The sequence below is a fragment of the Triticum dicoccoides genome, chromosome 5B, assembly GCF_002162155.2.
Source record: "Triticum dicoccoides isolate Atlit2015 ecotype Zavitan chromosome 5B, WEW_v2.0, whole genome shotgun sequence".
Classification (NCBI taxonomy): Eukaryota; Viridiplantae; Streptophyta; class Magnoliopsida; order Poales; family Poaceae; genus Triticum; species Triticum dicoccoides.
In genome coordinates this window covers 677255780-677274168 of record NC_041389.1, presented here as the reverse complement: position 1 = coordinate 677274168, position 18389 = coordinate 677255780, and the positions used below count along the sequence as shown (strand labels likewise).

Here is an 18389-nt window from a genome sequence, read left to right as displayed (position 1 = left end):
GGTACGGCATGATGGGGTATGACGAGTAGTGATTCTGTCTGTTGGTTGAAGTACAATTGCTATGCTAATCATGCAGGGAATACTTAAACCTCCTGAGTCGACCGTAGATCGAGTCTTGTTCCGGTAACCCCCATACTTGTTTCGCACTACCACTTGTCCCTGCCGTAGGTAGGGTACGGTTCAGTAAGTTGTCAACCCCTTACTAGCACACACCGTACAGAGAGGTCATGGTGGAAGATACCGGCTGCATCCGGTAGGCATGCCACCTGGTCCGGGGGCATGGGTGTTTTCGGTTGTAGCCGAAGGGGGTAGCTCCCCTAGTTTGCGCGCGTTATAAATTTGTGATCCCATGCTAATCGAGGTTGTAGCCTCCCCACTTAGAGTTTTGCTTAACGAGTGTCGTGGGTGATTCCAGACACCGATAAGTCAGGCTGGTGTGTGCGGTTAGGTGTGTTTTCAATTAAAAGACCGTAGGCGGAATTAGTCCGGATGGACTAACGGAATCCGTTACTCGTGGGTAAAGAGTACACCCTCTGCAGAGATTATATCTATTCGAATAGCCGTGTCCATGGTTAAGGACTACAGTCTGGGTTGGGTCAAGTGTCGGTCTTCGGAGGAAAAAACTACTAAGTCAGAACATTGATTATGACTGGTGACATATGATGATTATGATTATTATTATTGTGGACTAACTATTTTCATTATTTGATTTGTTGAGTATCCCTGGGACGGTTCTACCTCCTGGATATTCGTTGTAATTATTATGTTATAAGCCCTTTATGTGGTGTCGCTAAGACGCCCGACTGTGGCATGTTTGTTATCGATTTACTTTATAAACCCTTTATGTGGTGTCGCACAGACGCCCGACTGTGGCATGTTTGTTATTGATTTATTTTATAAGCCCTTTATGTAGCGTCGCACAGACGCCCGACTGCGGCACGTTTGTTACTTATTTCACTTATGAGCCATTTCTGTAGTGTCGCTCAGACGCCCGACTGAGGCATTCTATTTCTACTCTCTAATTGCATTATTCGTGTGTTATGTGAATAACTGGTTTGCGTGCATCATGGATTTTATTTTGTGACTGACGTTGTGATCATAGAATATTTCAGAGCATGACTATCATTTGTTATATTATACCCGTGTTCATAATGTTTGCGAGTACATTCAAAAGTACTCACTGACTTGTCCCTGGCTATTGTCTTGGCCAGATTTCTTGCGTGGAGAGGAGCGTTGCACTGGCAGCCCCGGAACTTACGCACGGGTGACAGCAGTCTCACGAAGATGGAAGTTATCCAGGTCAGCTGTTCCTGTGGGAAATGGAGTCCCATAGACACTGAGAGACCACAAACCGCTTTCGCCATCAGCCACTAGAAACCATTTGTTGTACTCATAAGACCAGAATGGTCTTGTACTACATATCTTGTATTTTTGCTTGGAGTTTCTGTATCAAGTTGGTGCCTCATCAGCTAACAGTAATCCTGGGGCTGGTGAGCACAAGGGCCGCTTTTTGGGAAAATTAGTACCCCAAAAATCCGGTCCTGGCAGCTTGCCTGGTCTCGAAGATGTGCAACTGAAAAAATGCAGCTTCTTGGCCACCAGCAATGTCAAGATCGTCTCCTCCTCGCTGAAGAAATTGGTCGTCGATGGGCAGTACACGACGTATGATGATGAGATCTTTGCGTTGATTATAGAGGCTCCTGCTCTTGTTTCTCTCCGCCTTGGCAAGGAGCTTGATCGCATTGTTGATCCGACTGAACCACATACCATGCGGTCCCTTGTTGATGCGTCGATTCATCTTTACTGGATTTGAAATGAAGAGGAGGAGAAGCACCAATTGGATATCCTTGGCGCGCTCTCTAATGTGACAACCTTGCACCTATTGCATTTTGCGGTCACGGTATATCTTCTTGATACCCCCTTTTATTCAGTTTTGCATCTCATTTATATTAGGCCTTTTACGGAACAACATGACAGTCTATCTGGGTTTCAGCTGTTTCTCTATGAGATTCATGAGTATCTTCCAGTATTTAAGTTTGAGAACCTGAGAACCTTGTTCCTGGACGAGTGTCTTATTAGCGATGACTTCCTCGGGTTGCGTCAATACCTACACGACTCGCCTAACCTGCAGAAGCTCACTTTGCGATATTGCAAGGTGCTCCTGCTACTTTTTTCATGAACTATTACCATAACTCAATACATTCTGTAATATTGATTGCTTTGTGTTGTTCAACAGGTCCCGGACTTCCATCCTACAAAGGAGGCGATGGAACGCCACCAGTCATATTGTAAGGACCTGGTTCATTTCAAGTGCAAGAACCTCAGACTTAGTGAAATCATATACCGAGACGGTGATGCTTATGTCCATCTATTGGTCAAGTTTTTCGTGGGCAAGTGGAAGAATCTACCAAACAAGAAGAACGAACTAACTCCCCACAACTGAAGAAAAAACATGTTCAAACTCAGTAAAGTCGATTAGAGGAAACCGTATGGCCATGCGCTATGTTGTCTGTCGGTTGCTGATATTTCAGGAAGTCAGGTTGCATGTCTAAGCACATGTGTCATCATTTTTACCTTTTCTATAAATTTACGAGTCCTTGGATGGCGGGGATCGTCTGGATTTCACCAACTCGTAACTTTTATATCAGTTTTGCTAGAACTCATCTAGATGAGATATAGTTTGGTCTCATTCACCTTTTATAGCCATTGGATGTGATGATATAAGATGCGTGTATGCTGATGTGGGTTGTATCTGTTCTTGTTTTTAAAGTGAATGAGACCGAATTATATCTCATCTAGATGAGTTCTAGGTACTCCCCTTTTATATACTACTACTGTAGACAGGGTTCTTGGTTGAAGTGGAAGTGTCTTGTATCCCCTCATCTATTTGGATTATTAGTTTTTTTTTCCATTTGGGATGACATTTTCTCACCTGTTGCTGATCGTGTATGTCAGTGATGCCTATGAGATTTTCCGCTGGTAAGATTGTTCTCCACCTACACGATTAGAACCTTTCATGCCTTGACTCAATTAACCATTGTCTCCATCTGCATTCATTGATTTGAAGCAGCTATGAATTTAGCGAGAAGAGACAATCTGGGATTGCCCAATGCCTACTATGGAAAGCTTCATCTCTGGCATGAATGACTACATTCAACATCATCTACAATGCAACAAACCTTCTGAAATGGAAAATGCATGTTGCAGCCCGAAGCGCCGAGCCCCATCATCTACAACACCAAATTGGAAAATTGTGCGGTGACGCTACCTACTGGCAACGGCTCGCCCAATCAGCTAGTAACACCACACATCGTATATTAATTTATGTGTTGTATAAAAAGTGTTCCATGTTTATAAAATATTTGGTATCAGTTGGCCCACCACTATACTTCACATGCAAGATTGACAGTAATGTGTCAGACCCACACACACACTCTCTCTCTCTCTCTCTTTTCTCTCACACAATAAATTCAACTATTTCTTTCATCTTAGCTAATTAAACATTCATATCTTTTAACCATATATTTGTTTTTTAATTTTTTATATATTTGAACTCCTTGCGTCAAAACCTTTAAAATGAGACCAATGTCGCCCGACCCAACCAAGAAGATTGAGCTTGCGAAGATAGATCCAGTGAGAGACAAGTCAAAGGAAGCAGTACTAATTACCCCCAAAAAAATGACGGGAAAGTAAATAGCCAAAACGATCCATTTCTTCAATTCTCAAATTAACCATGATACATACAGTACATATGTTACTCTCCCTGTTTATCTTCAACTTTGGATGCGCCAACTACGCCACTATGCCTACCTAGGAAACAATCACACATGTACACATTCATTTGGACACCGTCACAGACCCAAACACTGAAACACAGAAGAAGTCTTCTTACGACATCAACAGACTCGGGGGCTCAGGCCTAATAACCTTGGAGTTGCACCAGTGTGCTCGGCCAACACGAGCGCCTGCCAAGAAGCCTCGCATGTCTCCTCTCATCTAGATGAAGAAGAAACATAGAGGACGACGCGGCATCCGATCGCCATCAGGAGTAAACAAGGAGGTTCATGCACTTGGCGCCGGCCGACGATGATATGCCATACGAGCCTCCGACGGCCCGCACGCCAATCCCCTTCAAAGGTAGACCTATAAAACGAGGATGTTTCCTTTTGGAGCAAACCAAGCTTTGTATGCCAAGTCAATGAATAGCCTCTAGCTGCAAGGAAACACACACGTACATGTGCACACGCACACACATTTGAGAAACAAGGAAGCATGTTTTAAAAGCTTAGAACATCTCAAAGTCATATTTAAGAAGAAAAAGTTTCGTTTGGGGATCCTTCTTTTACTCCATTCGCAATTTTTCTCCTCAAATTTGGTCCATCCCATTCGTCGCAACCGCTGTCGCCAGAATCTGCATCGCCTGCCGTCCACCGCCCTGATGACTAAGAAAATGAAACCGTCCACCGTCCCCACAGCTCCGGCGACCCTCATCGGCACCGGAATCCCTTTTTTTGATGGTCTCGCATCACCGAAAATCTCTAGCAACCTCCTATGTTCTCGCTCCTCCACCGTGGCCGCTTAGCGTCTTCCTCTGACTTCCCTTTGATCTACTCTGCTCTAGCTCTTTTGCGATGGCAGCAACATGAGGTGGCCCGCCTGGCCCGCACACATTTCGTCCAACACCTCACCTCCGTTTCCATGGCCACCACGTCCCGCTTTGGCTTTGGTTCCGACGAAAAAGACTCGACGCCTCTTCCTCGACCTCATAGAGCTCTCCGATCGGACCGCTCCTTCTCTAGTCCCCGTTGCTTCCACGGGGAAGCAGCGGACAGTGACCCCCCTGCTGGACGCGGCAACACTCAGGGTCTACCTACCACGGGGGTGGCACCGGGTGATGCAGGTGCAGGTATACATAGGGTACGATAGAGAATAGAGTTGACACTTTTAGTATTAGGGCATCTGCTAGAGACGCTCTTATGGAGCATCCCGAATAACGACCATTAATTTAATTATTTTAGAGCACCATCGGTTTGAAAAAGATTGCCCCCCACATCACAATTAAAACAAACTTGCTCAGCAAACGACCATCAATTCAAATCGGGTACTTGTGTATACCGGGTCATCTGGTCGATCTGAAAAACTACCCCAGGATCCATCAATCAAAACATAAAAGGCTCATTACACTATCCCTAGGATCAACATGAGTGTTTGACCTGGGTATACTTTTTTCGTGTTTTCAGGTATCTCACACGTCTACAGGCCACAGAAAGGACGACGTACCCGCAGTTCACGGAGCTGGTTGGTTTCGAAAATTTCTCAAGACGTGTCGCGTGTGTATAGATTGTAGGCAGGCGCAGATGCTTGGGTTGTGGTGGGCGTGGCGTGTGTGTCTTGCATCTGATTGGGTTCTACAGCTTTGTATCTGTATAATTGAGACTACAATCGTACAAGGCTCACCAGCACATGGTCAAACAAAAAACACGAATCTCAAAGCGCATGCCGCAAGACCCCAACGGAGGTACGCGCCGATCGAGGTGGCAGAAGAATCTTCTTCGGTTGAGACGTTGCTTTCCCTGGGCCTCCTCCCTGTCCCAAGATCCAACCCAGATGCACTGTAATCGTTGGCTCGTACCTACCGTTGCTTGATTTCGAAGCGCCCGATCACTCACTCACTCAGTGAAGGGAGCTACTCCACTCCACTAGCTAAGCCACACACCCACCACACAGACGTGCCAAGCACAGTACAGGGAGCGGAGCGGAGCCATGAGCAAGGACAGGCACGAGCACCACCTGCGGCGCTGCTGCGGCGGCCTCGCGGCGTGCCTCCTGTTCCTGGTCGTCGCCGTCGCGGTCACCGCGCTCGTCGTCTACCTCGCGCTCCGCCCCGCCAAGCCCTCCTTCTACCTGCAGGACCTGCAGCTCCGCTCCGTCAGCCTCGGGGACCCGTCCCTGTCCGCCACCGCTCAGGTCACGCTCGCCTCCCGCAACCCCAACGACCGCGTCGGCGTGCTCTACCGGCGCCTCGACGTCTTCGTCACCTACCGCGACGAGCCCGTGACCGTGCCGGTGTCCTTGCCGCCCGCGTACCAGGGCCACCGGGACGTCACCATCTGGTCCCCCGTGCTGTCCGGTGAGTCCGTGCCGGTGGCCGGGTTCGTCGCCGACGCCATGAAGCAGGACATCGCCGCCGGGTACGTGGCGCTGCAGGTCAAGGTCGACGGCCGCGTCCGGTGGAAGGTCGGCAGCTGGGTCTCCGGCAGCTACCACCTCTTCGTCAGCTGCCCTGCCGTGCTTGCCGCCGGCCCCGGCGGTGTCCCGCCCGGCGCTGGTGGCCCCAACGGCACCGCCGGCCGAGCCGTCGCGTCGCTGAAGTTCACGCAGCCCACAGGGTGCACCGTCGGCACCTGAAGGAAATTACGTACTAAGTAGCGGTTTAATTTTATGCTTATGTCTCGTGTAGTCGTGTAACGGGGAGAATAAAATGTACTTCAATTTTGGCATTAACAATTGCAATTTGTATTTCTTTGCCGTCGCATCATTTGATCTATCTATGTGTCGTTAAGAACGGGCATATATAAGTTCTTCCGAACGTTTAAAATGTAAATGGTGCAGCACATATAAATTCTCCCGAATGGTTTAATCTTCATCTTATGTCTCATGTATCGGGAGAATAGAATTTAATTCAATTTTTAAACGGTCACTTTAGTGCTAGAACTTGTGGCATACATTGAGGTGGTGCAAAAACTTGGTTCGGACGTGCAAATACGGTGCTAATCATGTTTGTATACGTCCGCAACACTGACGAGGCCTGCCAGCATGGCGTAGGACCCGTTGTCTGTGACCAAGTAATGAAGACAAGGCGTGTGGTTTTTTTCCTTTTTCCTAGAAACCCCCTTGTCTTTTATACTTTTTTCACCAAAAAGACCCTGAGAGGCGGGTCCTAGCTGTCAGCAGCAAAAATAATAATTGAACAGAAAAAAGGTGCGCTTAGGTTTCAAACCAGTGACCTTCAATTAACGTGTCCGCTGCGAACCACCTAACAAAAATCATGCTCGTCGTCTGAAGAGGATACACAACCTTATATTCTTGAATATTTTTAGGTGAATATTCTTTAATTAAACAACACAAATTTGCAAAGGTTTGTTACTCTTTACGTTTTTTTAGACAATGCTACAATTTACGTCTATAACAGAACGTGCTCATGGGCCAAAACTGACAACAGTTTGTCAGTTAGTGTGGCCTATTTTTAATATGTTACTATTTTATTTTTATTTTTTGCAGTTTGTAATAAAAAATAATTATAACTATAAATAGCATACATAAAATTTTAATTACGTATTCATTTGAGGAACAATAGTCTTTGTACATATATTTATATTTTTAGTTATATAAATTCTTTTTTTGAAAACACACAAACTTTATTAGAAAACATCTCATAAAAAAACCTTTGTTAAAATCGCATGAGCACTTTTAAAACAAATCAATTCTTTTAAAGACTGGACACTTTTATATAATAGGTGAACATTTTATGAAACTACATGAGCATTTACTTAACGTTATTTATTTTATTTATATGTATATTATTCAAAAATATAATTCTATTTTTTAATAAAATTTTGGGAAAAAACAACATTTTGAAAATTTTAAAAAAGCTAACGGTACGCTCAGGGTTCGAGTTTCTGCGGCTGCATCTTGTTTACTATATTTTCTTCTTTTTTCTTATTCAACTGAGGATACATAGCTTGTGTTTTCTCTTTTTTTGGCAAAAATATAGCCTGTGTTTCTTTAAAATACATAAACGGTGAATGGGTTGGCTAGCTAACTTCACGAGCAGGGAACTTGAGGTTGCTCTGGTTGGAAACCTGAGCATACCTTTAATTTCATTCAATTAAAATTTGTGCTGCGGATAGCTGGGACCCGCTTGTCAGCAGCTTTTCTATATGAAAAAAATAAAAGGTTTCCATGCAAAAAAGCATGCCGCACGCCTTGTCTTCATTGTTGGGTCACTGACAAATGGGCCCACGCCACGCTAGCATGCCTCGTCAACGTCGTGGACATAAACAAACGTGATTAACACCGTATTTGCACGTCCAAGCCAAGTTTTTACACCACTTCGATGTATCCCACAAGTTGTAGTACTAAAATGACTGTTCGCGTCAAGTTCTAGCATCACCGGAGTAATTGACTCTTTATATTTCTTGGCCATCCCATCATGATATATCCATGCATCAAACGACAACGGACATATAAAAGTTCTTCCGAATGGCTTAAAATGTAAATGATGCAACATATATGTGTATAAATAAACAAGTACTCCTACTTTGTAATTTTTCCGCGTGAAACAGAGAAACACTAGGGTCTTCCCCAAGATCTCGCAGTCGCACGTACGATCACACAGCCGATAGATCAATGGACGATAGCTAGGGAGATCGTGGAGTTGATAGGGGACAACCACCTAACAGCCAGCACACGATGAAAGTGGCATTAGGAAGCAGTGCCGTCACGTGGTGATCATTCTATCCACTCCATGCAACGTACTGCAAAGGCCATACGAGAGTTTATTGGGGGCATCCCTCCAAACCGCATGCATCTGTTCGAACCGTAGAAGTCATTCAATGCAGGACTGTATCAGTCCGCATGACGGACCAGATGTATTTTCTCTAGTAAAGCGGAAACAAATGTGGAGGAGCTTTGCGGAAGTTCGGACACGCAAAACGTAGGAATTCGACACCCTCGGCCCATCCAAAATCCTTCCTCGGCCCCGTGACTCCATCCTCCCCATTTTCTCTCCTTTCTTCTTTCTCTCTTGACTTCGCCGCCGCTCCTCCTTGCCACTATAATGAAGGAAAAGCTCCTCCTTGCCACTATACTGTCAATGGACATGAGTAGAACATGAGCTACTATCTTATTGACAGTATCTACATTTATCAGCACCATCTCTAACCCAGTTGGTCAAAAAAGGCTCCCTTTGCTCAAAGACAATGAGCGGCTAGAAAGGATGTCGAGAGGGCATTTAGAGTTCTGTCGTTTTGCAGTTGTTCATGGACCTGCTAAACAATGGGATCTGGAGACCTTGTGGGAGGTGATCACATGTTTTGTGATCATGCACAACATGATCCGTAGCTCTGAAATTTGAGAACATGACTGATCTTATCCAACTTTCAGACCAGAATCCGGCCACATTTGAAGAGTTTATTCAAATGCATCAACAAATTCGGCATCGACCAACTCACGAGCAGCTGAAGGAAGATCTGATTGAGCATCAATGGGCAGTTAAAGGGAAAAACAATGTTGGGATGTAAGGGCAACCCCAGCGCACGACCCCAAAAGGACGATCGTTTCATCCAGATTTCGGTCGTTTGGGGGTGGCAAACCGGCACACCCGTCCGCTTGCGGTCATGCGGCCGTCGGTGTGCCCAACGAGCCCGCCGCATCCCAAACTGTATGTTTATTCGGACTTCAAGAACACAAAAAAAACTAAATAAACATTGAAAATAATATAAAAATATTAATATAAACATTCCACGGTAGCCAAGTTCACCACAATAATATAAACAAAAACTTAAAAAACATTGCAAATAACATAAAAACATTAAAACAACAACAGTAGCCGATGCCGCCATTGCCTTCTGTTCCTGACTCAATGCCACACCGATCTAGCATGTAACACCTCATATCACTTTGCGGCCTCACGCACGGTATTTCCACGGATGTCGCCTTACCAGGCCCGGGACCGTTTGCGCCTTTTGGCACACGTATATGATAGTGTCGCTAGCATCCATATGACAAAGAGCCCGGGCTGACATGGCTAGTCGTGAACCCAAAGTGGCACTAACTTACAGGGAGGCATACATGACCCAGCAACGAACGTGTCGGTCATCAGCGAGTGAATCCGGGCTGTAGCAACTGGGCTAGCAGGACTCCGGTAAACCGGGCTGTAGCAGGCTAACAGGACTCCGGTAGTCATCGCGTGACATTTTCCCGAAGGAACAGACACAGGAACGAAGAAGGACACATGCCGGCCAGCCTAAGTGTTCTGGAGCAATAGCAAGCTACCAGGGCTCAGTGGAATCACTAGGAGACATTTCCCGGTAAGAGAGGCTACCAAGGATAAACAACTAGATAGTCAGATCTCACACATACCAAGCATTTCAATAACATACACACAATATGCTCGATATGTGCAAATACAACATGGCATCACAACATGACTCTACAACTCAAGTATTTTATTCAAAATAGGCTCTGAGGAGCGAGATATTACAAACATGGGTCTCATGACCCAACATTCAGAGCATACAAGTCAAACACACGCGGAAGTTTAACATGTCTGGGTACAGACATCTACAAATGAAAAAGGCTGAGAAGCCTGACTATCTAGTGCTTCCACTATTTATGCAAGAGTCAAAGTGTTCTCCTCTATTCCTTTTTTATTTTCTTTTTTGCAAGCACCATGTGGTGGGAAAGATCTAGGCACATATATCCAGTTGGATGTGAGTGATCATGAGTGATTATTGTTGACATTACCCTTGAGGTGAATAAGTTGGGAGGCGAAACTATAGACCCCTATCTTTCTATGTGTTCGACTGAAACTTTTTGCTTCATATATATGTTGTGAGTGTTAATAATCATAAAAGACTAAATGATGGTTGAGCATGTGGACTTGCCAAAAGGCTCCGATACGAGATCCTTCCTGAAAATATGATGAATTGCATTTGCAAAATTGACTGAGAGCATAGTTTGTTAGTTTTCAAGAAAGTTTATGATTTATACTTCGATGTTGTGGTGAATGGTTACTTGCTCATGAGAAGTCTTATGATAAAGTCTATTGCTGTTATAATAATAAGCATGATGCTACTATGTCCGTATTTTGTTTTTATCGACACCTCTCTCTCTCTCTCTAAACATGTGGACATAATTTTTGATATCGGCTTTCGCTTGAAGACAAGCAAGGTCTAAGCTTGGGGAGTTGATACGTCCATTTTGCATCATATTTTCCTACTATTATTTATAGTATTTTTATGCAATAAAAAACTTTCTGGAGTAATTCTAATGCAGTTTCTCTCATAATATGCAAGGTTTACAAAAAGAGGGAGAATATCGGCAGCTAGAATTCTGGACCTGAAAAAAGCAACGTCGGAGATACCTATTCTACACATCCCCAAATGAGCTGAAATTTTACGAAGATTTATTTTGGAATAAATTAAAAATACTGGAGAAAGGAAATACTGGAGGAGGCCACCCAGGTGCCCACTAGGCACCAGGGCGCGCCTACCCTCCTCCCCCCCAGGGGCACCCTGGTGGGTAGTGGGCTCCCTGGCCCACCTCCGGTGCCCATCTTCTCGTACATAAGGTCTTTTGACCTAGAAAAAATAAGGAGAGGAATTTCGGGACGGAGCGCCGCCGTCTCAAGGCAAAACTTGGGCAGGAGCACCTTTGCTCTCCGGCGGAGCGATTCCACCGGGGATACTTCCCTGCGGGAGGGGGAATCGAAGCTATCGTCATCACCAATAACCCTCTCATCATGGGACGCCCAATCTCCATCAACATGTTCAACAGCACCATCTCATCTCAAAACCCTAGTTCATCTCTTGTATTCAATCTTTGTATCAAAATCTTAGATTGTTACCTTTGGGTGACTAGTAGTGTCGATTACATCTTGTAGTTGATGCTAGCCAGTTATTTGGTGGAAGATATATGTTCAAATCTATCATGATATTCAATACCCCTCTGATCTTGAGCATGAATATGTTTTGTGAGTAGCTACTTTTGTTCTTGAGGACATGGGATAAGTCTCGTCATAAGTAATCATGTGAATTGTGAATTTGATATTCGTTTGATATTTTGATGATATGTATGTTGCGATTCCCTTAGTGGTGTTATGTGAATGTCGACTACATGACACTTCACCATCTTTGGGCCTAAGGAAATGCATTATGAAGTAGTTATTAGATGATGGGTTGCTAGGGTGACAGAAACTTAAACCCTAGTTTATGCGTTATTTCGTAAGGGGATGATTTGGATCCATATTTTTAATGTTATGTTAGATATTATCTTATTCTTCTTTCGTAGTTGCAGATGCTTGCGAGAGGGGTTAATCATAAGTGGGAGACTTGTTCAAGTAAGAACATCACCCAAGCACCGGTCCACCCACATATCAAATTATCAAAGTAGCGAACGTGAATCAAACCAACATGATGAAAGTGAGTAGATGAAATTTCATGTGTCCTCAAGAACGCTATGCTTAGTATAAGATATTGTTTTGGCCTGTCCTTTGCTAAAAAAAGGATTGGGATACCTTGCTGCACCTATTGTTACTATTGCTACTTGTCACTTGTTACAATTTATCTTGCTATTAAACTACCTATTATCTGTTGGGTTTCGTAGTAATTTCAAAAAAATTCCTACGCACACGCAAGATCATGTGATGCATAGCAACGAGGGGAGAGTGTTGTCTACATACCCAACACAGACCGACTGCGGAAGCGATGACACGACGTAGAGGAAGTAGTCGTACGTCTTCACGATCCAACCGATCAAGCACCGAAACTACGGCACCTCCGAGTTCGAGCACACGTTCAGCTCGATGATGATCCCCGGACTCCGATCCAACAAAGTGTCGGGGAAGAGTTCCGTCAGCACGACGGCGTGGTGACGATCTTGATGAACTACAGCAGCAGGGCTTCGCCTAAACTCCGCTACAGTATTATCGAGGTATATGGTGGCAGGGGGCACCGCACACGGCTAAGGAATAGATCACGTGGATCAACTTGTGTGTTTAGAGGTGCCCCCTGCCTCCATATATAAAGGAGGAGAGGAGGGGAGGCTGGCCGGCCAAAGGGGGGAGGCGCAGGAGAGTCCTACTCCCTCTGGGAGTAGGATTCCCCCTCCAATCCTAGTCCAACTAGGATTCCTCGGAGGGGAAAAGAGGAGGAGGGGGCCGGCCACCTCTCCTAGTCCTAATAGGACTAGGGGAAGGGGGGGCGCGCAGCCCATCTAGGGCAGCCCCTTCTCTTTTCCACTAAGGCCCACTATGGCCCATATAGCTCCCGGGGGGTTCCGGTAACCCTCCCGGTACTCCGATAAAATCCCGATTTCACCCGGAACACTTCCGATGTCCAAACATAGGCTTCCAATATATCAATCTTTACGTCTCGACCATTTAGAGACTCCTCGTCATGTCCGTGATCACATCCGGGACTCCGAACAACCTTCGGTACATCAAAACGCATAAACTCATAATGTAACTGTCATCGTAACCTTAAGCGTGCGGACCCTACGGGTTCGAGAACAATGTAGACATGACCGAGACACGTCTCCGGTCAATAACCAATAGCGGGACCTGGATGCCCATATTGGCTCCTACATATTCTACGAAGATCTTTATCGGTCAGACCGCATAACGACATACGTTGTTCCCTTTGTCATCGGTATGTTACTTGCCCGAGATTCGATCGTTGATATCCAATACCTAGTTCAATCTCGTTACCGGCAAGTCTCTTTACTCGTTCCGTAATACATCATCTCACAACTAACATATTAGTTGTAATGCTTGCAAGGCTTATGTTATGTGCATTACCGAGAGGGCCCAGAGATACCTCTCCGACAATCGGAGTGACAAATCCTAATCTCGAAATACGCCAACCCAACATCTACCTTTGGAGACACCTGTAATGCTCCTTTATAATCACCCAGTTACGTTGTGACGTTTGGTAGCACCCAAAGTGTTCCTCCGGTAAACGGGAGTTGCATAATCTCATAGTCATAGGAACATGTATAAGTCATGAAGAAAGCAATAGCAACATACTAAACGATCGGATGCTAAGCTAATGGAATGGGTCATGTCAATCAGATCATTCAACTAATGATGTGACCTCGTTAATCAAATAACAACTCTTTGTCCATGGTTAGGAAACATAACCATTTTTGATTAACGAGCTAGTCAAGTAGAGGCATACTAGTGACACTTTGTTTGTCTATGTATTCACACATGTATTATGTTTCCGGTTAATACAATTCTAGCATGAATAATAAACATTTATCATGATTATAAGGAAATAAATAATAATTTTATTATTGCCTCTAGGGCATATTTCCTTCAGTCTCCCACTTGCACTAGAGTCAATAATCTAGATTACACTGTAATGAATCTAACACCCATGGAGCTTTGGTGCTGATCATGTTTTGCTCGTGGAAGAGGCTTAGTCAACGGGTCTGCAACATTCAGATCCGTATGTATCTTGCAAATCTCTATGTCTCCCACCTGGACTAGATCCCGGATGGAGTTGAAGCGTCTCTTGATGTGTTTGGTCCTTTTGTGAAATCTGGATTCCTTTGCCAAGGCAATTGCACCAGTATTGTCATAAAAGATTTTCATTGGACCCGATGCATTAGGTATGACACCTAGATCGGATATGAACTCCTTCATCCAGACTCCTTCGTTCGCTGCTTCCGAAGCAGCTATGTACTCCGCTTCACATGTAGATCCCGCTACGACGCTTTGTTTAGAACTTCACCAACTAACAGCTCCACCGTTTAATGTAAACACGTATCCGGTTTGCGATTTAGAATCGTCTGGATCAGTGTCAAAGCTTGCATCAACGTAACCTTTTACGGTGAGCTCTTTGTCACCTCCATATACGAGAAACATATCCTTAGTCCTTTTCAGGTATTTCAGGATGTTCTTGACCGCTGTCCGGTGATCCACTCCTGGATTACTTTGGTACCTCCCTGCTAAACTTATAGCAAGGCACACATCAGGTCTGGTACACAGCATTGCATACATGATAGAGCCTATGGCTGATGCACAGGGAATATCTTTCATATTCTCTCTATCTTCTGCAGTGGTCGGGCATTGAGTCTTACTCAACTTCACACCTTGTAATACAGGCAAGAATCCTTTCTTTGCTTGATCCATTTTGAATTTCTTCAAAAACTTGTCAAGGTATGTGCTTTGTGAAAGTCCAATTAAGCGTCTTGATCTATCTCTATAGATCTTAATGCCTAATATGTAAGCAGCTTCACCGAGGTCTTTCATTGAAAAACTTTTATTCAAGTATCCCTTTATGCTATCCAGAAATTCTATATCATTTCCAATCAGCAATATGTCATCCACATATAATATCAGAAATGCTACAGAGCTCCCACTCACTTTCTTGTAAATACAGGCTTCTCCGAAAGTCTGTATAAAACCAAATGCTTTGATCACACTATCAAAACGTTTATTCCAACTCCGAGAGGCTTGCACCAGTCCATAAATGGATCGCTGGAGCTTGCACACTTTGTTAGCTCCCTTTGGATCGACAAAACCTTCCGGTTGCATCATATACAACTCTTCTTCCAGAAATCCATTCAGGAATGCAGTTTTGACATCCATCTGCCAAATTTCATAATCATAAAATGCGGCAATTGCTAACATGATTCGGACGGACTTAAGCATCGCTACGGGTGAGAAGGTCTCATCGTAGTCAATCCCTTGAACTTGCCGAAAACCTTTTGCGACAAGTCGAGCTTTGTAGACAGTAACATTACCATCAGCGTCAGTCTTCTTCTTAAAAATCCATTTATTCTCAATTGCTTGCCGATCATCGGGCAAGTCAACCAAAGTCCATACTTTGTTCTCATACATGGATCCCATCTCAGATTTCATGGCTTCAAGCCACTTTGCGGAATCTGGGCTCATCATCGCTTCTTCATAGTTCGTAGGTTCATCATGATCTAGTATCATGACTTCCAGAATAGGATTACCGTACCATTCTGGTGCGGATCTTACTCTGGTTGATCTACGAGGTTCAGCAGTATCTTGATCTGAAGTTTCATGATCATTATCATTGGCTTCCTCACCAACTGGTGTAGGTGTCACTGAAACAGTTTTCTGTGATGAACTACTTTCCAGTAAGGGAGCAGGTACAGTTACCTCGTCAAGTTCTACTTTCCTCCCACTCACTTCTTTCGAGAGAAACTCCTTCTCTAGAAAGGATCCATTCTTAGCAACGAATGTCTTGCCTTCGGATATGTGATAGAAGGTGTACCCAATAGTCTCCTTTGGGTATCCTATGAAGACACATTTCTCCGATTTGGGTTCGAGCTTATCAGGTTGAAGCTTTTTCACATAAGCATCGCAGCCCCAAACTTTAAGAAACGACAACTTTGGTTTCTTGCCAAACCACAGTTCATAAGGCGTCGTCTCAACGGATTTTGATGGTGCCCTATTTAACGTGAATGCGGCCGTCTCTAAAGCATATCCCCAAAATGATAGCGGTAAATCAGTAAGAGACATCATAGATCGCACCATATCTAGTAAAGTACGATTACGACGTTCGGACACACCATTACGCTGTGGTGTTCCGGGTGGCGTGAGTTGCGAAACTATTCCACAGTTTTTCAAATGTACACCAAACTCGTAACTCAAATATTCTCCTCCACGATCAGATCGTAGAAACTTTATTTTCTTGTTACGATGATTTTCAACATCACTCTGAAATTCTTTGAACTTTTTAAATGTTTCAGACTTATGTTTCATTAAGTAGATATACCCATATCTGCTTAAATCATCTGTGAAGGTGAGAAAATAACGATATCCGCCACGAGCCTCAATATTCATCGGGCCACATACATCGGTATGTATGATTTCCAACAAATCTGTTGCTCTCTCCATAGTACCGGAGAACGGTGTTTTGGTCATCTTGCCCATGAGGCACGGTTCGCAAGTACCAAGTGATTCATAATCAAGTGGTTCCAAAAGTCCATCAGTATGGAGTTTCTTCATGCGCTTTATACCGATATGACCTAAACGACAGTGCCACAAATAAGTTGCACTTTCATTATCAACTCTGCATCTTTTGGCTTCAACATTATGAATATGTGTATTACTACTATCGAGATTCAATAAGAATAGACCACTCTTCAAGGGTGCATGACCATAAAAGATATTACTCATATAAATAGAACAACCATTATTCTCTGATTTAAATGAATAACTGTCTCGCATTAAACAAGATCCAGATATAATGTTCATGCTCAACGCTGGCACCAAATAACAATTATTTAGGTCTAATATTAATCCCGAAGGTAGATGTAGAGGTAGCGTGCCGACCGCGATCACATCAACTTTGGAACCATTTCCCACGCGCATCGTCACCTCGTCCTTTGCCAGTGGTCTTGCTAACCATCAAATATTAGCAACAGAACCAATATCAAATACCCAGGTGCTACTGCAAGCTCTAGTAAGGTACACATCAATAACATGTATATCACATATACCTTTGTTCACCTTACCATCCTTTTTATCCGCCAAATACTTGGGGCAGTTCCGCTTCCAGTGACCAGTCTGCTTGCAGTAGAAGCACTCAGTTTCAGGCTTAGGTCCAGACTTGGGTTTCTTCTCTTGAGTAGCAACTAGCTTGCCGTTCTTTTTGAAGTTCCCCTTCTTCTTCCCTTTGCCCTTTTTCTTGAAACTAGTGGTCTTGCTAACCATCAACACTTGATGCTCCTTCTTGATTTCTACCTCCGCAGCTTTCAGCATTGCGAAGAGCTCGGGAATAGTCTTGTTCATCCCTTGCATATTATAGTTCATCACGAAGCTCTTGTAGCTTGGTGGCAGTGATTGGAGAATTCTGTCAATGACGCAATCATCCGGAAGATTAACTCCCAATTGAATCAAGTGATTATTATACCCAGACATTTTGAGTATATGCTCACTGACAGAACTGTTCTCCTCCATCTTGCAGCTATAGAACTTATTGGAGACTTCATATCTCTCAATTCGGGCATTTGCTTGAAATATTAACTTCAACTCCTGAAACATCTCATATGCTCCATGACGTTCAAAACGTCGTTGAAGTCCCGATTCTAAGCCGTAAAGCATGGCACACTGAACTATCGAGTAGTCATCAGCTTTGCTCTGCCAAACGTTCATAACATCTGGTGTTGCTCCAGCAGCAGGCCTGGCACCCAGCGGTGCTTCCAGGACGTAATTCTTCTGAGCAGCAATGAGGATAATCCTCAAGTTACGGACCCAGTCCGTGTAATTGCTACCATCATCTTTCAACTTTGCTTTCTCAAGGAACGCATTAAAATTCAACGGAACAACAGCACGAGCCATCTATCTACAATCAACATAAACAAGCAAGATACTATCAGGTACTAAGTTCATGATAAATTTAAGTTCAATTAATCATATTACTTAAGAACTCCCACTTAGATAGACATCCCTCTAATCTGCTAAGTGATTACGTGATCCAAATCAACTAAACCATAACCGATCATCACGTGAGATGGAGTAGCTTTCAATGGTGAACATCGTTTATGTTGATCATATCTACTATATGATTCACGCTCGACCTTTCGGTCTCCGTGTTCCGAGGCCATATCTGCATATGCTAGGCTCG

General features: G+C 44.1%; 1 protein-coding gene across 1 annotated transcript; it reads left to right on the top strand.

The window, feature by feature from the left end:
* The first annotated feature begins 5641 nt into the window (after window positions 1-5641).
* LOC119312562 (NDR1/HIN1-like protein 1) lies at window positions 5642-6528 on the top strand. Its single transcript, XM_037588291.1, has one exon. It carries the CDS (start codon window positions 5764-5766, stop codon window positions 6406-6408), a length of 645 nt encoding a protein of 214 aa, XP_037444188.1. The 5' UTR covers window positions 5642-5763; the 3' UTR covers window positions 6409-6528.
* Window positions 6529-18389: the final 11861 nt, after the last annotated feature.

Bases quoted from the DNA above. Each gene is read 5' to 3' on its own strand.
- LOC119312562 (XM_037588291.1), top strand. From the start codon at position 5,764: ATGAGCAAGGACAGGCACGAGCACCACCTGCGGCGCTGCTGCGGCGGC.